The sequence below is a fragment of the Asterias rubens genome, chromosome 21 (genome assembly GCF_902459465.1).
Source record: "Asterias rubens chromosome 21, eAstRub1.3, whole genome shotgun sequence".
Taxonomy (NCBI): Eukaryota; Metazoa; Echinodermata; class Asteroidea; order Forcipulatida; family Asteriidae; genus Asterias; species Asterias rubens.
This window is the reverse complement of record NC_047082.1, coordinates 10,783,004-10,804,894: the sequence shown is the minus strand read 5'-3', so window position 1 is coordinate 10,804,894 and position 21,891 is coordinate 10,783,004. Positions and strand designations below refer to the sequence as shown.

At 39.8% G+C, this 21,891-nt stretch overlaps 3 protein-coding genes across 7 annotated transcripts in view; 1 reads left to right on the top strand and 2 right to left on the bottom strand.

Moving 5' to 3' along the window:
* LOC117304609 (voltage-dependent calcium channel subunit alpha-2/delta-3-like) overlaps positions 1-429 on the bottom strand; it is a 28,386-nt gene extending 27,957 nt beyond the window's left edge. The window contains exon 1 of the mRNA XM_033789153.1: positions 116-429. The gene's annotated coding sequence lies outside the window, so the exon portion shown is untranslated. The remainder of the gene's footprint in view (positions 1-115) is intronic.
* A 3,742-nt stretch (positions 430-4,171) lies between these two features.
* Positions 4,172-13,273, bottom strand: LOC117304519 (L-threonine 3-dehydrogenase, mitochondrial-like). 3 transcript variants are annotated; one of them, XM_033789029.1, is made up of 8 exons: positions 13,196-13,273; positions 10,825-10,987; positions 10,154-10,267; positions 9,116-9,231; positions 6,760-6,966; positions 6,258-6,348; positions 5,420-5,686; positions 4,172-4,886 (listed from the first exon to the last, which is right to left on the bottom strand). In XM_033789029.1, the coding sequence occupies exons 2-8, from the start codon at positions 10,982-10,984 to the stop codon at positions 4,723-4,725; spliced, it is 1,119 nt and encodes a 372-aa protein (XP_033644920.1). In that variant the 5' UTR covers positions 10,985-10,987; positions 13,196-13,273; the 3' UTR covers positions 4,172-4,722. The 3 variants fall into 3 exon arrangements, with proteins under 3 accessions (XP_033644920.1, XP_033644921.1, XP_033644919.1); XM_033789030.1 differs by lacking the exon at positions 13,196-13,273 and adding an exon at positions 13,051-13,113; XM_033789028.1 differs by lacking the exon at positions 13,196-13,273 and adding an exon at positions 12,830-12,919.
* A 1,336-nt stretch (positions 13,274-14,609) lies between these two features.
* Positions 14,610-21,552, top strand: LOC117304866 (XK-related protein 4-like). Of its 3 annotated transcripts, none has more exons than XM_033789495.1 (5): positions 14,610-14,659; positions 16,039-16,504; positions 17,025-17,241; positions 19,174-19,358; positions 19,829-21,552. In XM_033789495.1, exons 2-5 carry the CDS (start codon positions 16,087-16,089, stop codon positions 20,773-20,775), a joined length of 1,767 nt encoding a protein of 588 aa, XP_033645386.1. In that variant the 5' UTR covers positions 14,610-14,659; positions 16,039-16,086; the 3' UTR covers positions 20,776-21,552. The 3 variants fall into 3 exon arrangements, with proteins under 3 accessions (XP_033645386.1, XP_033645384.1, XP_033645385.1); XM_033789493.1 differs by having other exon boundaries at positions 14,618-14,780; XM_033789494.1 differs by having other exon boundaries at positions 14,618-15,069.
* Positions 21,553-21,891: the final 339 nt, after the last annotated feature.

The following is a 21,891-nucleotide window of genomic DNA, read 5'->3' as shown; positions in this document are numbered from 1 at the left end:
ATATTATCGGGTTATCAAAATTTCGAAAAAAGGAATCTAGCGCCCCAGACACTGGGCCTAGGTCTAGTATTAGGATGGGACGGCTGTGAAAACCATGATTCAACCATTACGTTACCTTCATTAATGGAGATTAGTCAGTTCTCTTTATTTGGTTTGAGTTTGACGGATGTCTCTCATATCAATCTCTCCTGATCATGCTCAATCGTCCGCCATGATTGATTGATTTGATGAATAACATAAAATACCATCAGCAGTTAGATCCATTTTCTGTAGGGTTACTGGTCCACAAATATCCTGTACTTTATAATCATTTTGCAGACATTCTTGCCACTTACATTGTCGAAATGCTCTAGTCTACGCGATCTTTTTGCGGTGCTTTTTCACCACAAAATGTATTTCTGCTGCCGCAGAAAATTGTTGACCTTAGTTGACCGCGAAGTAATTGATTACTTTACGGCTGTTTTATGTCCGATTGCCATTGACCACATGGGGGCGCATTTCCGTGCATTATGTTTGACCGCGTGAGGGCGTGTGTGAACCAAAGTTGCATTTTTATGCGAAACTTTAATTTGATTTACAAAAGCACGTGCACTTTTACCGAATTAATTAAGAACTTTGGGAAGTCATGCCAAAAAGATCCCCGATTGGGTTTGTTCATTCGCCCGGCGAAAAGGTGAATCACTCGGGTAAAATAATACGAAACTTTAATCTGCCTTGGCGGGTGCAAATTAGTCAATTCTACCTCCATGATCACACCAAGGCGAATTAGTAAATCGCCCGCCGCGCTATTTTTGGTAACAATGAAACAAAATTTGTTGATCTGTAAAAAAAAAAAAAAAAAAACTAATTATGAGAGGTATTTTATTAATTGAAAATTTGCAGAAAAACGTCTTTTAATACGATTGGGTGTTTTACAAACATTCGGCCGACCATGCAACCAAGGCGGTTTGTTTATCAACAAAAGAAAGGTCTAACATCTGGGGTGGATTTCACAAAGAGTTTAGTTTTATCTCGAGTTAGGACGTGACGTAGTTTTCGAGAAAGAAGTTATTTTCCACGAAGTTGATTTTGAGACCTCATAATATTTAAGAAAGGTCTCGAAATCAAGCATCTGAAAGCACACAACTTCGTGTGTGACAAGGGAGTTTTTTCTTTCATTATTATAGGGTATTTAAAAACACCCTATAAAACACTACCACAATAGCTTTTAAATTAATATGTTTCAAAAATACTTCGAAAGAACAAAACTAACTCTGTACATCCAGCATACAATTGCATTGACTAATTTAATATTAAATTCAGAAAGACTAATTTTATCACACCACTGTGTTTTGCACTAATAAGAGTTATGGCTTGACCCTATAATATCCATAACCATCAATATATGGACATGGCTGTTTTAAGGAAACAGTTTAAGGGGCACCGGTGTCCACCATTATTTCAAGAGGAGCACTTCAGACCAATGGGAGACTTTCTGGGACGATAGAGGGCAGCAGACTTACCGGGTAAATCCATTGTTCTCAGAATTATGCGCATGTTCAGAACTACGTAAACAATGGAAATTTACCTGGTATGTCTGCTGCCACCTAGCGTTGGAAAGTCTCCTATTCAAAATGTAGCTTCCGTTTGCATTTCTCCTATTTAAAATTTAAAATGAACACCATTTTCAGTGCTCTTGTTTTTTTTATAAAATATCTGACTTAAGTGTAAAAACAAATACATGATCAGCGTGTAAATGGGGAAATGTTTTTTTAACAACATTGAAATTATCAGTTAAAGCTTATAGTTTACTCTGGTATTTGTTTATATTTTATCTCAAAGGTCCAGGTTTCAAATGTGAAAAGAGCCAATCTTGGGAAACACCAAGTGAGGATAGTGGTCTTTGACAAATACCAGAAGTATACCCGACTTTGAAGCCTTTTGAACAGGCTCTTCTAGTGCTTAAGTCTGAACATGGAGGCCATCTTAGAAAATATTGTTTGTATTTTACACCATTGGTCATTCTATTCGTAAACAGTTTGCAATAGCCCTTTTTTCACATTTGAACACCAACAGTTGGTGAATAAATAAGTTGCTTTCCACCCTGTTTTTCCATCAGTTTTAGTTTGCCATTTTTTTGTAATACAACTTGTATAGCTTGTTATAAAACTACAAAAGAATTATCCATAGGGTTAGTATTGTTTTGTGCAAGTTCAATGGTATCCAAGGTAACCATTGGGTTGCTCAGACCAAAGCCTGACTTTATCATAGGACAGGGGAGAGGGGACAGGGGACCAGTCTAATAAATTATTACAACAAAAAGTGCAAAATATATTCTACTGTATGTTAAGATATATTTACACACAAAAAACAACTGTTTGCAGAAAAAAGAGTCAAAGGTACAAAGCTTTCCAAAGTGAACGATGCACCTTAAACTTTAACAACAAAATTAGAAAACAGCTGCATTCATTTAATATGGACAGCTCTGGAATAAACGGAAGGCAAGTCAGATGTTTCTACAATGTATTTTAAAAAAAAAAACATCAGTTAAAAGCTAAAATAACACAGTAGTCTGAAAGCCTATGCATTGTTTCATTCACAGCAAGACATATTCAAACTGTGTGGACGTTTATTGTTTAGAAAAGTGTACCTTGAAATATCTTGTTTTAGAAAAATGTTTTACTTGAAATATCCTATGAAGCTCCATTCTACTTATTAAGTAAACAAGATATCTGACAAGTTGACTTATTAAAGGCAGTGGACACTATTGGTAATTACTCAAAATAACTGGTAGCATAAAACCTTACTTGGTAATGAGTAATGGGAAGAGGTTGATAGTGAAAAACATTGAGAGAAACGGCTCCCTCTGAAGTAACGTAATTTTTGAGAAAGAAGTAATTTTCCACGAATTTGAGGTCTCGAAATCAACCATCTGAAAGCACACAACTTCATGTGACAAGGGTGTTTTTTTCCTTCATAGTTATCTCGCAACTTCAACGTCCAATTGAGCTCAAGCATGTTGAGCTTATGCATGTTGAGATACACCAGGTGAGAAGACTGGTCTTTGACAATTAGCCATTTCGGAATATCAGCTGCGCATGTCTGTTACTGCTGACAACACATTTTGTCTATCTCACCTAACCTTTGGACAATACCAGCGGGTATTGTCAAAAGATTACGGGAGATAGACAAAATCCGTTGTCAGCAGTAACAGACATGCGCCGCTGACATTCCGAAGTGGCTTATTAATATTACCAATAGTGTCCACTGTCTTTAAACCGGTTCAGGTTCACATAGCAAGCACCCTTGTCTACAGGTGTCCTCAGGCTTGCGAGCTGCAGTGATCAAGTTAACTTATGAGACATCATTGGTTTCCAACCCAGAAATATAATAAATAAACAATAATTAAAATTATACAAATAATTCTGTAGCAGCAGTAAGTGGACGTAGAAAAAATAAATTATATTGTTTTCTGGATAGTAAAGTGGTAGGATACTCCTGGAGTAAATAAATGTTTTTTCAGTAAACAAGTTAATAAAAACCCAAAACAAAATCTTAAATATCAGCAACAAAACTTTATTTCAACAGTTGCTTGTATCTGAATATGCGGAAAAACAGCTGGCAAAGTTACGTAACACATCTACTCTGTACATGATTAAGTTAAAACATTAATGGCACTTATAGGCCTATTGTTTATAAAATATACTGTTATGGCACAAATACTGCTTGCTAGTGAATATGACTCCAAACACCCAGGGCCCAGTATCATGGGCAAGACATTTTGTTTAAGCAAAAAATCATTGCTCAGTAAGATCAAATTACCGGCCAAGACTCACCTCAATTGTTATACTAAGTAAACTACAGCTAAATACCAGTCACAAGCAATGTATAAGGCATTGAATTTTGGCCAGTATCCCGTGCAAAATAAGCAAGCTATTTTCGTTTTTAAGCACATTTTGGCTTAAGCAGCTCCATGAAATTGGCCCCAGGGCCCAATTTCAGTAAGCAAATTTGCGTGCTTACTGTCGCAGAAAAATTTGCTTAAGCCTTAGCGTATTTCACAAGTTAGCAGAAAAATTGGGCGGCCATATTGCGTATTCACTGTGGATTTGCATTATGACGTCATTTATTTTCATGCGGTAAGCACCGGAAGGTAAGCATACCTTTTTGTGTGCTTACAGTTAGCAGCGCTATGAAATAGAAATTGCACAGTAAGCACAAAATTGGCCGTTAAGCGCGGCTCCATGAAATTGGCCCCAGGTCACAGCGCTTGATATCAGTCACATCGGGAAGCACAATGTATGCCTTCTGACAACCGCAAAGAAGAGAAAACTCTGATGGTTTGGCCACATCACCACAGCCAAGGGAACACTGGCAAGTATTACCCTCCCATGGCTCTGTGGAGGGTACTCGGCCAACAGTCCGTGGAGGGTACTCAGCCAACAGTCCGTGGAGGGTGCTCGAAAGTGAGGGCATCCAAGGCGAATCTGGATTGATGACATCAAGGACTGGACGGCGAAAAGGACTGGGAAGAGTGGAGCCTAATCATCAAGAGTGCAGGGCAACGGCCGCAAGACTATGGGACATAAAGTTGAAAACTTCCCATGATAGACATCAGGCCTGATGCTTCACGGAGGCGACGAAGGCGGTCCCCTTCATGCAGGGTGTTGGTTGAGTTATCAATATTTCACTTTATCATAACAAATTTTTTCTTATACCCCATACCTCTGTTCAGCTGTAGCTCTACCTCGTTTGTGAAAGTGGCGCTTCAATACCTGGGGAGACACCGATACGTTGACCGACTATTTCAAGCATAATTCTGACCAGTGCATTCAGGTCATAATGATGGGTCCAGCCCCAGTCGTTTCTTGCTCCAGAGTCGTCAAATCTCTGCGGCCAGGAATCAGCTGAAAAGGATCAAATAACGAGATCAAGTTATAGGAAGATCCATTTGTGGCAATAATAATACTTGTTGAAAACAGAACCATGATCTAAATCTTATGTAAACGCCTGCCTATCAGTGTTAACACCAAAAGGCGTAATGCAGCTTTTGCCGCCATGTCACACAGGGCAAATTACAGGCAATGCTAGCTACCAAGCAATCTCGATAGTCAAGTTGGTAAGACACTGCTCTAGAATTGCAAAAGTGGGGTACGAATCAAACCCAAGTAATATGCCTGTAATTTTCTTCACAGAGCTCAGAAGTATACGGTGCTAACACACATTGGTATGTGTAAAACCAAAATTAGTATAAATTTATAGGCAATCTCCAAGAAGAAAAGCCACTCACATTTCAATATTCACCTAGTTTTCTTGTAAACGGTAAGACTATGTTTGAAAAAATTACTACCAAAGTGGTCGTGTAGCATGCACTGCATTTGGTTGCCCCAAAGTTGCCTCATGTGACAAGGCCCCAAGGCTCATTCGAAACTCTTCTTACCTATCGCTTGTCGTGCATCGTGTTCATAAGCTACTTCAAGTCCTGGCACAAACTTCCGAATCTCAGCCGCTAGTTCCTCGGGTGTGAAGCTCATGGCTGCAATGTTGTATGTTCGCAGTTTCAGCTTCTTTGGTGAGACTTCCAACATTTCTACAATTCCACGCAGACAGTCCTCGATGTAGATCATTGGAAGGATAGTGTCAGGTTTCAAGTAGCACTTGAAGGCACCCGACGACAGTGCTTCGTCAAAAATCGAAACTGCGTAATCTGAAAGCATAAACGAAACAAATGTTGTAACTCGTCCTAACTTTGGACTAGCCTTAAAGCCAGTGGACACTATGGGTAAATGTCAAAGACCAGTCTTCTCACTTGCTGTATCTCAACATATGCATAAAATAACAAACCTGTGAAAATTTCAGCTCGATTGGTCGTCAGAGTTGGGAGATAACTATGAAAGAAAAAAACACCCTGATCACACGAAGTTGTGTGCTTTCAGATGCTTGATTTATAGACCTCAAAATCAAATACGTGGAAAATTACTTCTTTCTCGAAAACTACTCCACTTCAGAGGGAGCCGTGTCTCACAATGTTTTATACTACCAACCTCTCCCCATTACTCGTTACCAAGTGAGGTTTTATGCTAATATTTATTTTGAGTAATTACCAATAGTGTCCACTGCCTTTAAGTTTTTAATATCTCCAAGGACTAGTGCTAAAGACTAGTCTTTACTCTTTGTTAAATCGATGGCAGGGCATTAGTGTAAAGTGCATTGATATGGTTATTGTAAAAGTTATTAATACTTTGTATAAGGAAATGTTTTTGTTGAAAGCCACTGACCTGTCGTTCCACCCCCTGGGGTTGTATCGCCGGAAATCACTCCAGGAAGCCTCAGGGATCGGAAGTCAACATCAAAGCGGTGGTGGTAATACTGAAAGTAAAGACAAACAATCGTTTATCACAAACCAATTCTGAAAGTTTGCAATACTGTCTTGGCCCAATGGCACAAGCTGTTAAGCAGAATATTCTGCTTAGCAAATTTCTTGGATACGCAAGAAGTGACTGGGGTACCAGTCACAGAAAGAAATAACAATTATTGTTTAACATTAACAGTCATTACTTCATTTATTATTTACAGGTTATATGAAATAAATAGTTTTTCATTTCCTCCTCTGAGTCATTTTCATCTAAAATACTTTTACTTCTTGCAGCCCCTTACCAAGAGCATCTTTTAGCCTAACTTGGCGTGAAATTGCTTTAAAACAAATAATAAAAATAATCTATGATGGAAAGATCTTGTTCGACCAAACAAATCTAAAAAAAATTAGGTACAGACACACACCTCTCCAAGAAGCTCAGCATGGACTTTTGAAACACCATAGATTGTCCTCGGCCTCTGTATGGTCAAATCTGGTGTTGGATTGCGTGGGGATTCTGGCCCGAAAGCTCCGATTGTACTCGGACAGAAGATGCGAAGCTGATACATCTTGGCAAGCTCCATGACGTTGTGAAGACCCTGTATATTCACCTTGATTGCAAGCGGTACATCCTGGGTGAAGAAAAACATTATTCATTATTGTTATTAATTAGTCGTCACTCATGCCACAGTGCACTAATTATATCAAACTTATCCACGTGAATTATGATAATAATAATACATCTAGGTTCTTATAGCAATTTATCACACTGTAACTGCATCCACAGAATGGAACCACATCCCTTCTTTCATTAAAGCCACAAAATCCATAGAACCATTTAAAAAAACTTCTGAAACATATCTCTTCCCTGTTTAAGCTTTTCTCTTTTTTCTCATGTTGTTCAAACATTGTGTATGTAGCTTTTCCGATAAGATTTTGTTTTTTATTGTGCATTTTCAGTTGTTGCAAGCGCTGTGATATATTTGTTCTATGGGGAGCGTTTCTAAATACATGTTATTATTGTTATTATTATTATCACACCCCTAGGGGGCGTATCGCAGTGCTTGGTATTTTGTCCTGCAAGGTACATATGTGGAGCTACGTTTTGAAGTATGAGACCTATTCCCTAGGGGGCGTATCGCAGTGCTTGGTATTTTGTCCTGCAAGGTACATATGTGGAGCTACGTTTTGAAGTATGAGACCTATTCCCTAGGGGGCGTATCGCAGTGCTTGGTATTTTGTCCTGCAAGGTACATATGTGGAGCTACGTTTTGAAGTATGAGACCTATTCCCTAGGGGGCGTATCGCAGTGCTTGGTATTTTGTCCTGCAAGGTACATATGTGGAGCTACGTTTTGAAGTATGAGACCTATTCCCTAGGGGGCGTATCGCAGTGCTTGGTATTTTGTCCTGCAAGGTACATATGTGGAGCTACGTTTTGAAGTATGAGACCTATTCCCTAGGGGGCGTATCGCAGTGCTTGGTATTTTGTCCTGCAAGGTACATATGTGGAGCTACGTTTTGAAGTATGAGACCTATTCCCTAGGGGGCGTATCGCAGTGCTTGGTATTTTGTCCTGCAAGGTACATATGTGGAGCTACGTTTTGAAGTATGAGACCTATTCCCTAGGGGGCGTATCGCAGTGCTTGGTATTTTGTCCTGCAAGGTACATATGTGGAGCTACGTTTTGAAGTATGAGACCTATTCCCTAGGGGGCGTATCGCAGTGCTTGGTATTTTGTCCTGCAAGGTACATATGTGGAGCTACGTTTTGAAGTATGAGACCTATTCCCTAGGGGGCGTATCGCAGTGCTTGGTATTTTGTCCTGCAAGGTACATATGTGGAGCTACGTTTTGAAGTATGAGACCTATTCCCTAGGGGGCGTATCGCAGTGCTTGGTATTTTGTCCTGCAAGGTACATATGTGGAGCTACGTTTTGAAGTATGAGACCTATTCCCTAGGGGGCGTATCGCAGTGCTTGGTATTTTGTCCTGCAAGGTACATATGTGGAGCTACGTTTTGAAGTATGAGACCTATTCCCTAGGGGGCGTATCGCAGTGCTTGGTATTTTGTCCTGCAAGGTACATATGTGGAGCTACGTTTTGAAGTATGAGACCTATTCCCTAGGGGGCGTATCGCAGTGCTTGGTATTTTGTCCTGCAAGGTACATATGTGGAGCTACGTTTTGAAGTATGAGACCTATTCCCTAGGGGGCGTATCGCAGTGCTTGGTATTTTGTCCTGCAAGGTACATATGTGGAGCTACGTTTTGAAGTATGAGACCTATTCCCTAGGGGGCGTATCGCAGTGCTTGGTATTTTGTCCTGCAAGGTACATATGTGGAGCTACGTTTTGAAGTATGAGACCTATTCCCTAGGGGGCGTATCGCAGTGCTTGGTATTTTGTCCTGCAAGGTACATTATGTGGAGCTACGTTTTGAAGTATGAGACCTATTCCTTTATACATGTAGCACCATGCTCCCGATCAGACCAGGAACACCGTGGCGAACCCCTTTCTCACAACAATGAGGGCACTGCATTCTTTGGCGTGCATTACACAAAACACCTACGGCTTTATGTCTCATTCAAAGGACACAGCAATAATGGTGAAGTGTCTTGCATAAGGACACACGTGTCACGACTTGGACTCGAACCCACACTCTGCTGATCAGATACCCCAGAGCTTGAGTTCGATGTTCTTAGTCGGGTCATGTATTATGTAAAGTGATGCTTGAAACTTGGCACGGTTTTTAGCAGTTTTCCTCTTTGTGCACATTATCTCACCTGTTCTCCTACTGCACTGAGCAGGGCACTGAAATGAACCAGCCAATCTATGCGCTCTGTCACAATCAATTGCTGTAGGTTCTTGAAGTCTAAAACATCCGCAAAGTAGTACGGCCCTGGAATTCAAAATGTGAAGTGAAATCCTTTTAAAAAGGCCCAAAAAATGTGACATTCAGAATACATGCTTTTTTAAAGGAAGGGTAAGTATTCCACAAAATAGTGACCGTAAAAAAAACCTACTTGGTGAGAAGAACTGCACCTGTTGATAGCAAAACTATTTTTAAAACTATTTTTAAAGGCAGTGGACACTATTGGTAAATACTGAAAATAATTATTGGCACTAAACCTTACTTGGTAAGGAGTAATGGGGAGAGGTTGATAGTAAAAAAACTATGTGAGAAACGGCTCCCTCTGAAGTGAAGTAGTTTTCGAGAAAGAAGTAATTTTCATCAAATTTGATTTCGAGACCGATTGAGCTAAAATTTTCACAGCTTTGTTATTTTATGCATGTGTTGAGATACACCAAGTGAGAAGACTGGTCTTTGAGATTTGTTACCAAATAAAAGAAGTCGTTGTCAGAGTTGTAGCTAGACCAATTTTAGTGGTGGGCAATAAATAACTCTTTTTTTTTAAGTCTACTGAGGGCAAGAGGGATCAACAAAATTATTCATGTTTAAATATTGGGCCATTATTGCTGAAGTGGGGCCAGATTCCCTAACTGTTCGTGTTATGGGGCCATGCAATAAGTTGAATGGACTTTTGATTGTGTTCTTTCTCTGTGACATTTGATTCTCCTCATCATTAGCTGTGTCTCAGATCAATGCAAAGTGGACAATATTTGAAATCTGTGGTGGGAGGCATAATGTATTTTTCTCAGAGTGCCCGGCAAAAATTGTGAGTCCTGGGCAGGCCCGCCCTGCACCGCCCACCCTGCACCGCCCACCCTGCATCGCCCACCGTGGCTACAACACTGGTCGTTGTAACACTAATTCAGACAATATTGAAATTTGAACTTACTAACGTCTTACTTTTACCTACCACTTTGAAGAATGTGTTTCGGTGCTTTAATGATGTCAGACATAATGACATTATCTCGTCCGTATTTATTGCGAAGGACTTTGGCGAGTCCCTGTCCTAGTTGACCCAAGGCACCTGATGGGACACAAAGCAAACATTAAATAACTTGGAAAACTCAAAATCACTTTTCGTCGATAGTAGCATAGGCCGACTGTATCCGATTTGAATCTCTGTGGGAAATTGTATATCTGATACTGTTATATTTTACACTGTACTGTTAATCACTTGAACAGTAACAGCCTCAGTGCACAGGGTTGCCACTGGCCCAAGTTTAGGGCCAGCTAATTACCCCTTCTGTTATTTCTTTGACCTCACATAATTAATTACCTGGTTGACCCAATACTTTGATCTCGGCCAATCAAATCAGTACAATAAATTAAAATAAATTATGATGTATCTTGTTTAGAAAAATAAGAATATAATGCGTTGAAGACAGTATCACAACATTGTTAATCACTTATCCATGAAAATGTAAATAATAATTAGATAGGCCTAAAGAAATTAAACTGGACTGTAAAAAAAAAAAAAAATCCAAAATACTGAAAAGTAAAACTACTTATTATTTAAAGAAATGGAAACAGTTGAAAAAAAAATAACAAACACCAATGGATTGACAAAAATGGCAGAAATACCCGTGATCAGAACTCGTGGATTGTCCAGTGTTGAAGATCCACCAAATTCCTGTCGATGTGGTAACGCTGTGGATAGACATCGAATGTAACTACACGGACTTCCGCGATGTGACAGTTTAAAAACTGCACTGACAGTCCTCTGGAACAGAGCTGCCATCATTGACTGTCAAAGATAAACACAAAACAAACTGGATTATTATATTTATCTTCATTATACTTAAATACTTAGTCGTGCCTTCTGGGTTTTTACCAATGTATTTTTTGACAATAATAATAATAATTTTTCGTTTAATATCCTCATTGTTAATGTCTATTTGATGTATATTTTAAAAACATATTTGATAATAATAATTTAATAATAAGCATTTATATAGCTCCATCTATCTAGACAACTAATCCGAGAGGAAAATAAATCAAAACAAAGAAGTTTTCTACAAAGAAAAGGATCAAAAGAGTGCCTAATTAAAGTGACTTAGGTAACAAATAGGTTTTTAGTTGCAATTTAAATGTGTCTAAGGAAGAAGCTGTGCGAGTGCCTATAGGTAGAGTACAAGCACTCTACCAACTGAGACATCTACCCTAGCCTTTTGTTGACAGTCTCACAGTTAGTCAACATTTGTTCAGGGGTGCCAGTCAGAAGCCATTCTTATCTTTAAAGCACCTTTAGAATCCACACAATTGCAAACATCTCCAATTACTGAATACATAAAGCTATCATTGTGCAAACTCATTATTGGGGAATCCCCAAAGCCAGAGTACATCATGTACATGTACATGTAGGTCCAAATGTATTTTTTTTTTATAATTTGATTTTTATGCTGAATTTCCACAATAATTTATAAGCAATTTTTATAAGGGCTTTACACAGCCTGTATCAAAGCGCTTCTGACATTCCCCTAATCAATGGGGCATACTTCATTAAAGCATGGAGGAATAAGAACTTATTCCTCAGTGCTTAAACTATGTCAGCTCCCTGGGGAGTTTACGTGTAGGGGTCTACAGCCGTGCTGTGAATTACCGCACTCCAAGCTAATGTAATCATTCACAAAAACCACGTCTGCCCTCACAGTTACCCTTTTTACCCCTGGGTGGAGAGAAGCAATTATGGTTTTAATGTCTTGCTCAAGGACACAAGTGCCATGATTGGGATTCGAACCCACATCCCAATGACTTAACCACCAGAACTTGAGTCCGATGCTCTTATCCGCTCGGCCACGACACCCCAACTGTAGTTGGGATGGCCCATGTTGTTAACTGGAGCCTTGCATTGTGTTTACAGTCCCTACCTGACCTGACCTGACCTGACCTGACCTGACCTGACCTTAACCAACGCCCATTTTTAGTGAAATTACTTCATTGAATCCTTTGGAAAAAAAATGATAATAGGAAAAGTTGGTCTAGGGCTAGGCCAACGTTCCCATTCTGGACCAGTGCGATGCTTTGCCAACTAAATTATTTTGACTAAAGAATGTTAAATTTTGGTACATCAACATGTAATTTTTAGTTGCGACAACGTAACACTCAGCTCCCAATGTAATATTAACAATGCACCCATCCATTTCTGTACAGGATAGCCACACCAGGCGTTTGTACAGTAGCTGACAGATGCAGATGCAGATCCAAGTAGAACATTTTGTTCAGAATGCACCAGAATAACAATAACAAGAAATATTATGCTACAGAGATTTCTCTAGATGCAGAAATAATGACGGAGACATTATTTAGTTTGCTGTAGCAGGAGATTGTTAAGTTGTCTATCCTCACTCAGCTGGTTAACTCGAAGAACGCAGAAAGAGCAGGCCTACAGAGAAGGACACTGGATCGGTCGCACAGTGTAATTTTTTTTTTACATTTCTCGAAAAATGAGCAAATTACGACTCGCTAGGTAAATTTTGATGACTTGTTTAAAACAAAATTGTGCTAGCTATTTGAATGGTATTGCATTGTAAATAATTATTGTTGCAATTCAGTAAAGTTGTTAAAACAGATAAAGTAGACGGTGAACCAGCATGCTTATCTAGCCCCGAGTCTTTGATTGATTTGAAGAGGGCAATTTGCTGGGGTGAGATGACTCTTGCGACGCATCAACTCGGCCGGACATGTCGGGTGGATGGGCCGGGTGGGACGCCCCCGGCGCGCGCCCCCACGGCGGCCGGCGGCAGAGCAGGAGAGAGACATAGAATTAGAAAGAAACATCGCCCTCGTGACAACAATTTTATTTCTCACCCCGACCGCACTTCAACAACTCAGGACTTTGCTGGGTTGAGACAATTCGGGAGTAACTATAGAATGCAGGGCCACTTTCGGCGACAGGTTTTTTTGGAAAAGGTATCCCTAAACTTGCTCCATCTACCTCCATGATCATACTTACCAAAATAAGGAACTTTCAATTGTCAACAATTTTACGAATTACGACAACTATCTTTCTCCATGCACCACCACTGCACCATGTACCAAGCAAGACCGCTGCAAAGATTAGCTACGCATGCGCAGTTAATATTATTTTGTCAGGTAACTTGACTTCATTCTTTATTGATAACACACGCATGTCTTTGACAGACTATAAGGCCAAGCCCCCAAGAACAAACCAATAAAAAGCCACAAAGAAATAGCCCATTCATAACGTGTGTGTGGGCTGGGGCGGGGGCCCGGGGGGGGGGGGCATTACAATGTTATAATGACAAGTGATGGCCTCAGTGATGTCTTACAATGTAATAATGACAAGTGATGGCCTCAGTGATGCCCAGGTCTAAATTCTAGTTGAACCTAGTTAAACTGTGTTTAACTGGAACTAGTTGAAAACCAGTTAATAAACTAGTTAAACACAGTTAAAACCAGTTGGTTTAATATGGAAAACGGACAGACACCAACTGGTTTATAATTTAAACCTAGTTGAACACAGTTAAACCTAGTCCAAACCAGTTGGTTAATATGGAAAATGGACGGCTTTGGTCACTATCCAGTTGAACCAGTTGACCCCAGTTAACTAGGTTCAACTGGAATTTTGACCTGGGTGTCTTCTTACTTTTTACGTTTCACTGTTTTGTGGTTAAATTCATTTTGTAACCCCCAAATTACCGCCCCTCCCTTTTCAGGGACACCCACCCCCCCCCCCCCCCCCCTTTTTCAGGCATTGCACTCATGCTGCTGGATATGGGATCTCGAGTTTATTGTTTTTTTACTCGATCGTTCATGAGGAGTTTCAAAATCTTGATTCTTGTGATATTATTTTCTTTTGATGAAGTTTTGTTTTTCAATTGTTCAGTTTGATTCCATTGTGGTTTATTATGTGTTTTTTATTATCAATTAATCTAATTTACTTTCAGTTGTTTATTTATGACTGTGTGTTTAATTGTTTTGTGTATTGCATAATAGCCTTCCTTGAATTTAATTTCTTGAATTTCCTTGAATTGAATTGAATTGAATTGAATTGAATTGAATTTGTAAAGGTGATAGTTTCTAAGATTTATCTTTTGGTGGGCATAATTCTTCTCTATATGTTTTTTTTAATGATCTATTACATAACAAAATAGTTTCCTCTCATAAAAATCGAATAAAAATTAGCTAAACATATTTATGAATCAAACAAAAATCAAAGGATTCGCATTTTTACTTCTTTTAACAATAATACCACAAACCATCCCTTTTAATAGAGCTACTCAACCACTCCCCTCCCCAAACGCTCGAGACTACGAAAATACGACATGTAACAGCCGTCGCTTTTGAGTGCAATTAGAAACCGCTTGAGGGCGTGATCCTGTCTCTGGCGCCGATAAAAATAGATGGGCGGCTGGTTTGCTGGGTGACTGACGTGCAGAGTGTGACACGCCAGTCTGTAATGTATTTATTTTGGTTCACTTGTTATTAAATCGTTACTTGCCGATTCCACAATTACCACACAACTTGAGTTCTAAGAGGGGTTTCTCTACGTTGGTTTATTTTGTTAGTTAGGACAGGTGAGCAAAGTTGTGCAAAATGTTTGTTTGATCGTTTGTTTGTTGATAATAAAGCAGCATGCACGCAGGCAAGCAGGACATGCAGGAGGTACCGAGGTGTTGTTATGTGCATATGGAGGTAGATGTGTGAAACTGAAAGGCTGAGTAGTGAGGTCACAACTTGAACTTTGTGCTGACAATTCAGTCAGTCATATCCATATCTGTGCTGTGGTCACGTGAGGAGGAGGGTGGGGATCGAGGTACATGTAGAATTAGACCTCCGTGGTTTACTCTACTCCTGATGAGTCATGTGAGTTCTACCTAGGGATAACTTTCCGTATGGCGCCACCACTTTTTCACTCATATTTACAGAAAGGGATATCTCATTGAGGTAAATTAAATACTATATTTTTTCATATCGAATGAAAAAGTGGTGGCGCCATACGGAAACTTTTCCCTACCTAGAACTATCAAACCTCACTCATCATACTCATAAAGTCATACTATATGACTTTATGAGTATGAATATGATGAGTGAGGTTTGATCATAGGGATTAGTTACTATGAGTATGATGAGTGAGGTTTGATCATAGGGATTAGTTATGAGTATGATGAGTGAGGTTTGTTCCGCTATCTCTGGTCTGGGAGACGACATTAGTACATTACGTCTGTGTTTGTTTAATAGTTAGTTCATGTAGTCATGGTAGTTAGTTTACTTAGATAATCTTCCCATATCAAGGGAACTCAGCAAAACTCCCACAAGGGGACAAACGCCAAGTTGGCAACAACAGCCAAGCCCATCGACATCATATCATACAAGTTTACAACGAAGGATATAACTTCCTTACAGCGCCACCACTTTTTTTTACTCATTTTTACAAAAAGGGATATCTCATTGAGGTTAATTAGATACTAGTTATTTCATTTCTAATAAAAAATTGGTGGTGCCATACGGAAACTCTTCCCATACTTTTGTAACAATAACTTCATCTGACTGGAGTAGGAGAAAAACGTATGATTATGAATCATGTGAATCGCACTAATCAAGAAGTTGTGATTCAGTAACATTAACAAGACAGCAATATTTATATTCTATCTAGTCATTGTGTTTACAGTGGTTAGCTTGGGGATTCGAACCCACAACCTTGTGTAATTGAAGTCTTGCAGTTCAACCACTTGACCACGGTCAAACTGCCCAGTCAGTTTCATTGGGTCATGTGCCTCGATTGTCATCTGAAATTGTAAATTGATCAGTAATTTTCTTGATTTTTTTCCCCAGATAACTTTGGTGCAGTTTTAGGCATGTCAAAGAATTGATCAGATCATAATGAGTAATTCGAGGGGAAAACCTTCCCAAAAATATGATGATCACTCACCACACCCCTCTGGTCCCACACCACACCATGCTGATCCCCTACCACACCCTGCTAAACCCTCACCACACCCAAGTGGCCCCTCACCACACCCCTCTGGTCCCACACCACGGCGAGAAAATCCCCCACCACACCATGCTGATCCCCTACCACACCCTGCTAAACCCTCACCACACCCAAGTGGACCCTCACCACACCCAACTGGTACCTCACCACGCCCCGTCAACCCCTCAGTGAATCAGCAGCAGCAGCAAGTAAAGCCCAAGCAGAAGGTCGTTGTGATCAAGCGCTATTTTGTCATTCTGGAATCGCTGTTCTTATTTGTTGGGATGGTGACCTACATGGCTGATCTAATCACGGATATAGTTGTTGGTAAGAAACAGATCAGGGGGCTCAAATTTACATAGATTTAAGATTGATCTTTAACTCTGAATCAATCTTAATTGCCAAACAAAGTGTGATGTCACAATACAAATATGGTGATCTCTTGATCCCAGTCCCAGGGCTTATATTTGTAAAGCCTGTAAGCACAAATTTTGCTAAGCCAAAAAAACTATTGCTCAGCAAAAATAGGTTACCAGCCAGAACACCATACAGTTACCATTACTGTGACTGGTTCCTCAATCATTTCTTGCTTAGCCAAGAAAATTGCTTAGCAGAATGTTCTGCTTGACAGCTTTATGAAACTGGGTCCAGTTTTCATATTTGGTCATGTGTCATTTTATAGTTACTGTTCGTTTAGTGTAAGGGTATATTACTGTAATTTTTTTTGTGAAAGAAAACACATGTTTTCAAAAAACAACACAAAAGATTTTAGCATTTTGATGAACAAGGGAAATTGTTAACTGTACAGGGTACTAAAAAAGATCGTTTCCTGCCTTTTATGATCTAGGTTTTCAATACATCCTGCTTCACGATTACTTCTGGAGTGGTCTGACATTCGCCTTCGTCATCATTCCTTCAATAACCATCCAGTACTTCAGCTTTAGATGGTTCGTCATCGACTCTCAACACAGTCTCAAACCAAAGCATGTCTCGTTTCTGAAACGGATATGGGATTGGTTCGTGTGGTTGATTGTGCACATTCTGCAGCTTGGAGCGTTGAAAAGGTACAATGTTAGTCTTGTTTCAAGGACCATGGTGTTTGCGCATGTAGTGTCCAATACACTCCAACACACCATTGAGCATCAGCACTTGTGTACTGCTCAATGTTGTGTTGGAGTGTGTTGGACACTACAGCGCACACGCACACAACCAACGGTCAGATGTTAGCGCATCGTACACTGTATGTTTTTAATGAATAAACATAGAGGGCACTTTTTAATTCTGTTCCACGGATCCCACGTCGGGATGTCGGTGGGAAAATAACACTTGTCACAGCGTCTTCTATGTTTGTACAACAAGTGTGTTCAGTTTGCCATGTACATGTAGATCTGAATGTTGGTTGTGTGTACGCACGAACATACATGTAGGTCTTTAAAACAATTCAAGTACAGAGGAGATAGAGGAGAGTATAAAGGAGATGATATCTCATTTATTTAATAAAAGGTGTTTCCCTCTTGATGTCAGGTTTTGAAATTAACGATCGCAGGGTAGCCAAATATGGGCGAGTCAAATCCCTTGTTCACTAGTTCACCGTGCGAGTGAAAACATTATTCCTTGTCACCATAAATGAGGATACGGTGGTAAAAACCCAAAGATAGATTGTTTTTTTTAAGTTCGTAAAATTATTGGACAAGTCTTAATATTCGCTAGATTTCAAAAATAACCTGGAGTCTTTTCAAAACTATGTAAAAGCCAAGTCCAAACATAATTTGTATTCATCCGGATAGTTTGTATGAACTGGGTGTAACTTACAAAACAAACTATCACACTTTCACACAGGATATTACTATTACATACATGTACACTGGAAAAGTAACTTTGTCTGGATTAAAGTGAAATTCATGTCCCATAAATGGCCGATTATAGTTCGCAAAGTAAAATGAAAACCACATTCAATTTTGAGGAAAATTTGTGTGGATCATTATATTCTTCTTTTAAAATATCTTTGTAATCATGCATGTTAAAACAAACGGTTACAATCTCTTTTTAATGACCAACTCGACCGATCCAAGGCAACGTGTGCCTTTAATGGTTTAAAACAAGCATGCTCAAATTAAAAAAAAAAACATTTTATATAAACTTTCCCTTCTTCATGAATAAAACAGTTTGCAGTGCATGACGCAACCTAATCTTCTTTACCCTGCAGTGAGGGCTGCTGTCAGCATATGCTGGCATATTGTTTTATAGATATCTATTACTGCTGTGTACAGCCAGTAATAAACTCTGCAGTCATGACAGCCGTCGATTTCGCCAAGCTCTTCCTAACTTAGGGTTAATCTTAGGTCTTGGGACGAGTTAAGTTCCGCATCTATAGACGTTAGGACGCATTGAACCCATCGTCATTACCCGAGTTAGGATTAATCCTAGCGTTTCGTGAAATCGGCTGCAGGGTTTGTCAAATGAGATACCATTGTACGCATATATATGTACATGTTTCTGTATATGTTTGGTTTGCAGTAACACCATGTGTGTATCTATTTGGTGGGTAGATTCTGTTCTTTTGAGAACTTGTCTTGCTTTATATTCTACTACCGGACGCTATTGGTAATTGTCAAAGACCAGTCTTCTCACTTGGTGTATCTCAACATTTGCATAAAATCAAAAACCTGTGAAATTTTGAGCTCAATTGGTCATTGAAGTAACGAGATAATAATGAAAGAATAAAAAACCTTGTCACACGAAGTTGTGTGCTTTAAGATGCTTGATTTCGAGAACTCAAATTCTAAATCTGATGTCTCAAAATCAAATTCGCGGAAAATTTCTACTTTCTCGAAAACTACGTCACTTCAGGAGGGAGCCATTTCTCACAATGTTTTATACTATCAACCTTTCCCCATTACTCGTTACCAAGTAAGGTTTTATGCTATTAATTATTTTGAGTAATTACCAAAGGTGCACCTTCCCTTTAATACAGTGTCTATAATTGCACCTTGTAGATACTGGCGAACCATTAAGTACTGTTGGAGGAGTCACGAGCATCCTGATTACTACGACCTGAGTATATACGAGTATCGAGACATCACCATGCTCAGGCTCCTAGAAGCCTTCATGGAGGCTGCACCACAGCTTGTTCTACAGGTGTACATCATGACCCAGCAATCGGACATCTACTGGCTGACGGGTAATAATAAAAATAGTAATACTAGGTTCTCATATAGCGCTTTATCACACCCCTAGGGGCGTATCGAAGTACTCTGTATTATTTTCTGCAAGGTATGTGGAGCAACGTATTGAAGCAAAAAACCTAATCGTTTATACATGTAGCACATGAAATGGTTCAAGGTGATGTGGCGCAATATGCTGCCGATCTAACCAGGAATACCGGGGTGAGCCCCTTCTCTTTACGATATGCACTGGTTTTTTTACAGGCATTACACAACCTAAGGGATCAACGGCTTTACGTCCCATCAAAGGACGCAGCAATAAGTGTCACGACTGGGACTCGAACCCACTCAAACGCCATAGTCGTGGTATAGTTGAGAAGTTACTTGTAGGGCTAGATGTACACTCTAGTCATCGTCAGGACATGTTGTGTACATGATCAATTTTAATTTTTTTGCTTACATGTATTTGTTTCTCTTTTGACAACAGTTTCCTCTGCAATCATCTCACTGGCTTCCCTCTCCTGGGGTCTTGAGGCTTACCACAAAGCCCTCCGAGAATCCTGCAGCAATAAGAATAATCTCGGCTACGTGGGTCTCACCTTCCGAATCATCTGGCGTACCTTCACCATAACGGCACGGGTTATCTCACTGGCCTTGTTCGCCTCGTACTATAAGTGGTTGATCTTCCCCTTAATAGGCATCCACTGGGTCGGGATGACCCTGTGGTTGGTCTATCAAGACACCGACTTCTGCACGACGAGACTCGAGGAGGTGCTGTTCGACGCTGTCATCGGCATCATCCACATCTTCTGTTTCTTCAACATGAAGGAGGGACGCACTCGCTACAGAGCACTCTTCTTCTACACCATTATCTTCGTGGAGAACACGATCATGTTCGCATTGTGGTATCACCATGACGGACAACAGAGGGGGTACGGTCTTCCAGCGCTCGTCTTCGTCTGGGGCGGATTCTTCTTGGGACTCGTCGTGATGTTGTTTTATTACCGCTGCCTGCATCCCAATGGGAACATCCGCCTATGGGGTGGGGGACCACCCATAAAACCAAACTGGAAACCAGTACTTCAAGTTGATGGTTCCGCTGTTTACGATAATCCCGGGCGGGACGAAGTTGACGGACCGATCCCGTGGTCGGATATCATCATCCCGGCTGCCACGAGGGGTTGTCATGGCAATCTGTTCACAAACAGAGGAAGACGATACTGTTACTGGAGAACTGAAGACGGCACGTGTCCTTGCGAGGAGCCACTACCCAACGGTGATCTCAGGACGACTACTGTGCAGCCGGGCGTGACTGTTGCGGATCCTACGATGATTCGAATCATTGATCAGGAGAATGGAAGATGTGACTGCAACGGAGAGACAGTAAACTGCTGTGATAAGAACGGAAAACCAAGGATAGAAACCCTTCTGTAAATACGCATGGTTTTAAGACAAGATTTAGAATCAATTTAAAATTGTCTGGGCTGAAAAAAGGCACCTAAAAAAACCTATCAAATTAAAGGTATCTAGTTAAAGGTATTATATTGGATTGAAAAACATAACATTTAATTTTAGTCCAAAAGCTTACTAACTATAAGTTCATACTAGAATTTTGTTTGACATTTATCCCTCTGATATGAACTCTTTAAAAATACTTGAGATAACTAAAAGGAAACCTAACAACAAAACGCACGTGTTTGTCACTCTTTCTCCTGACCCACACAAAAGATAAAGGCCACATTTTCAAAGTTCTGTAATGGTTGATAACACAAAACTCTGTCTGTGACTATTTTGTTAGCTCTACCAATCCTGTGTAATACAATTTCATCATGTGGTGTAATACAGTTCAAGCACATGTACATCTGCAATTGTTTATTTAGTTTGTTTTCAGAGTTGAAACAAAAATTTGTGCAAATGTAGATTTTCTTATTTTTATCAGTAAGGCCAGTTTTCAAGAAATGTAGATACATTAATCCATAAATAGTAATAATTTAACCGGTATATAATTATGCATGGAATAGTGGTTTTGTGTGTAGTTTTTCGATGCGAGGTCTACCAAATTTTTAGTCAGTATACTGGGAAATTTACAAACAGAATAACTGTTTTTTTAGAGGGGGATGTGCTGTCACTCATGATCAAAGAAGGCAGTGGACACTTGGTAATTACTCAAAATAACTATTAGCATAAAGCATTACTTGGTAATGAGTAATGGATGCTGTTGATAGTATAAAACGTTGTGAGAAACGGCTCCCTCTGAAGTGAAGTAGTTTTCGAGAAAGAAGTAATTTTCCGCGAATTTGATTTTGAGACCTCAGAATTAGATTTTTGAGGTCTCGAAATCCAGCATCTGAAAGCACACAACAACGTGTGACAAGGGTGTTTTTTCTTTCATTATTATCTCGCAACTTCGAGGACCAATTGAGCTCAAATTTTCACAGGTTTGTTAGTTTATGCATATGTTGAGATGCACCAAGTGAAAAGACTGGTCTTTGACAATTACCAATAGTGTGCAGTGTTTTTTAACTCTCACCCAGTTCCTGCATTTGTGCG

Bases quoted from the DNA above. Each gene is read 5' to 3' on its own strand.
- LOC117304866 (XM_033789495.1), top strand. From the start codon at position 16,087: ATGAGTAATTCGAGGGGAAAACCTTCCCAAAAATATGATGATCACTCA. The intron at 17,242-19,173 runs GTACAATGTTAG...TGCACCTTGTAG, and splicing joins CAGCTTGGAGCGTTGAAAAG to ATACTGGCGAACCATTAAGT. The intron at 19,359-19,828 runs GTAATAATAAAA...TTTTGACAACAG, and splicing joins GGACATCTACTGGCTGACGG to TTTCCTCTGCAATCATCTCA.
- LOC117304519 (XM_033789028.1), bottom strand. The intron at 9,232-10,153 runs GTAGGTAAAAGT...TTTGAATTCCAG, and splicing joins GAAACACATTCTTCAAAGTG to GGCCGTACTACTTTGCGGAT. The intron at 4,887-5,419 runs GTAAGAAGAGTT...GATCCTTTTCAG, and splicing joins CGATGCACGACAAGCGATAG to CTGATTCCTGGCCGCAGAGA.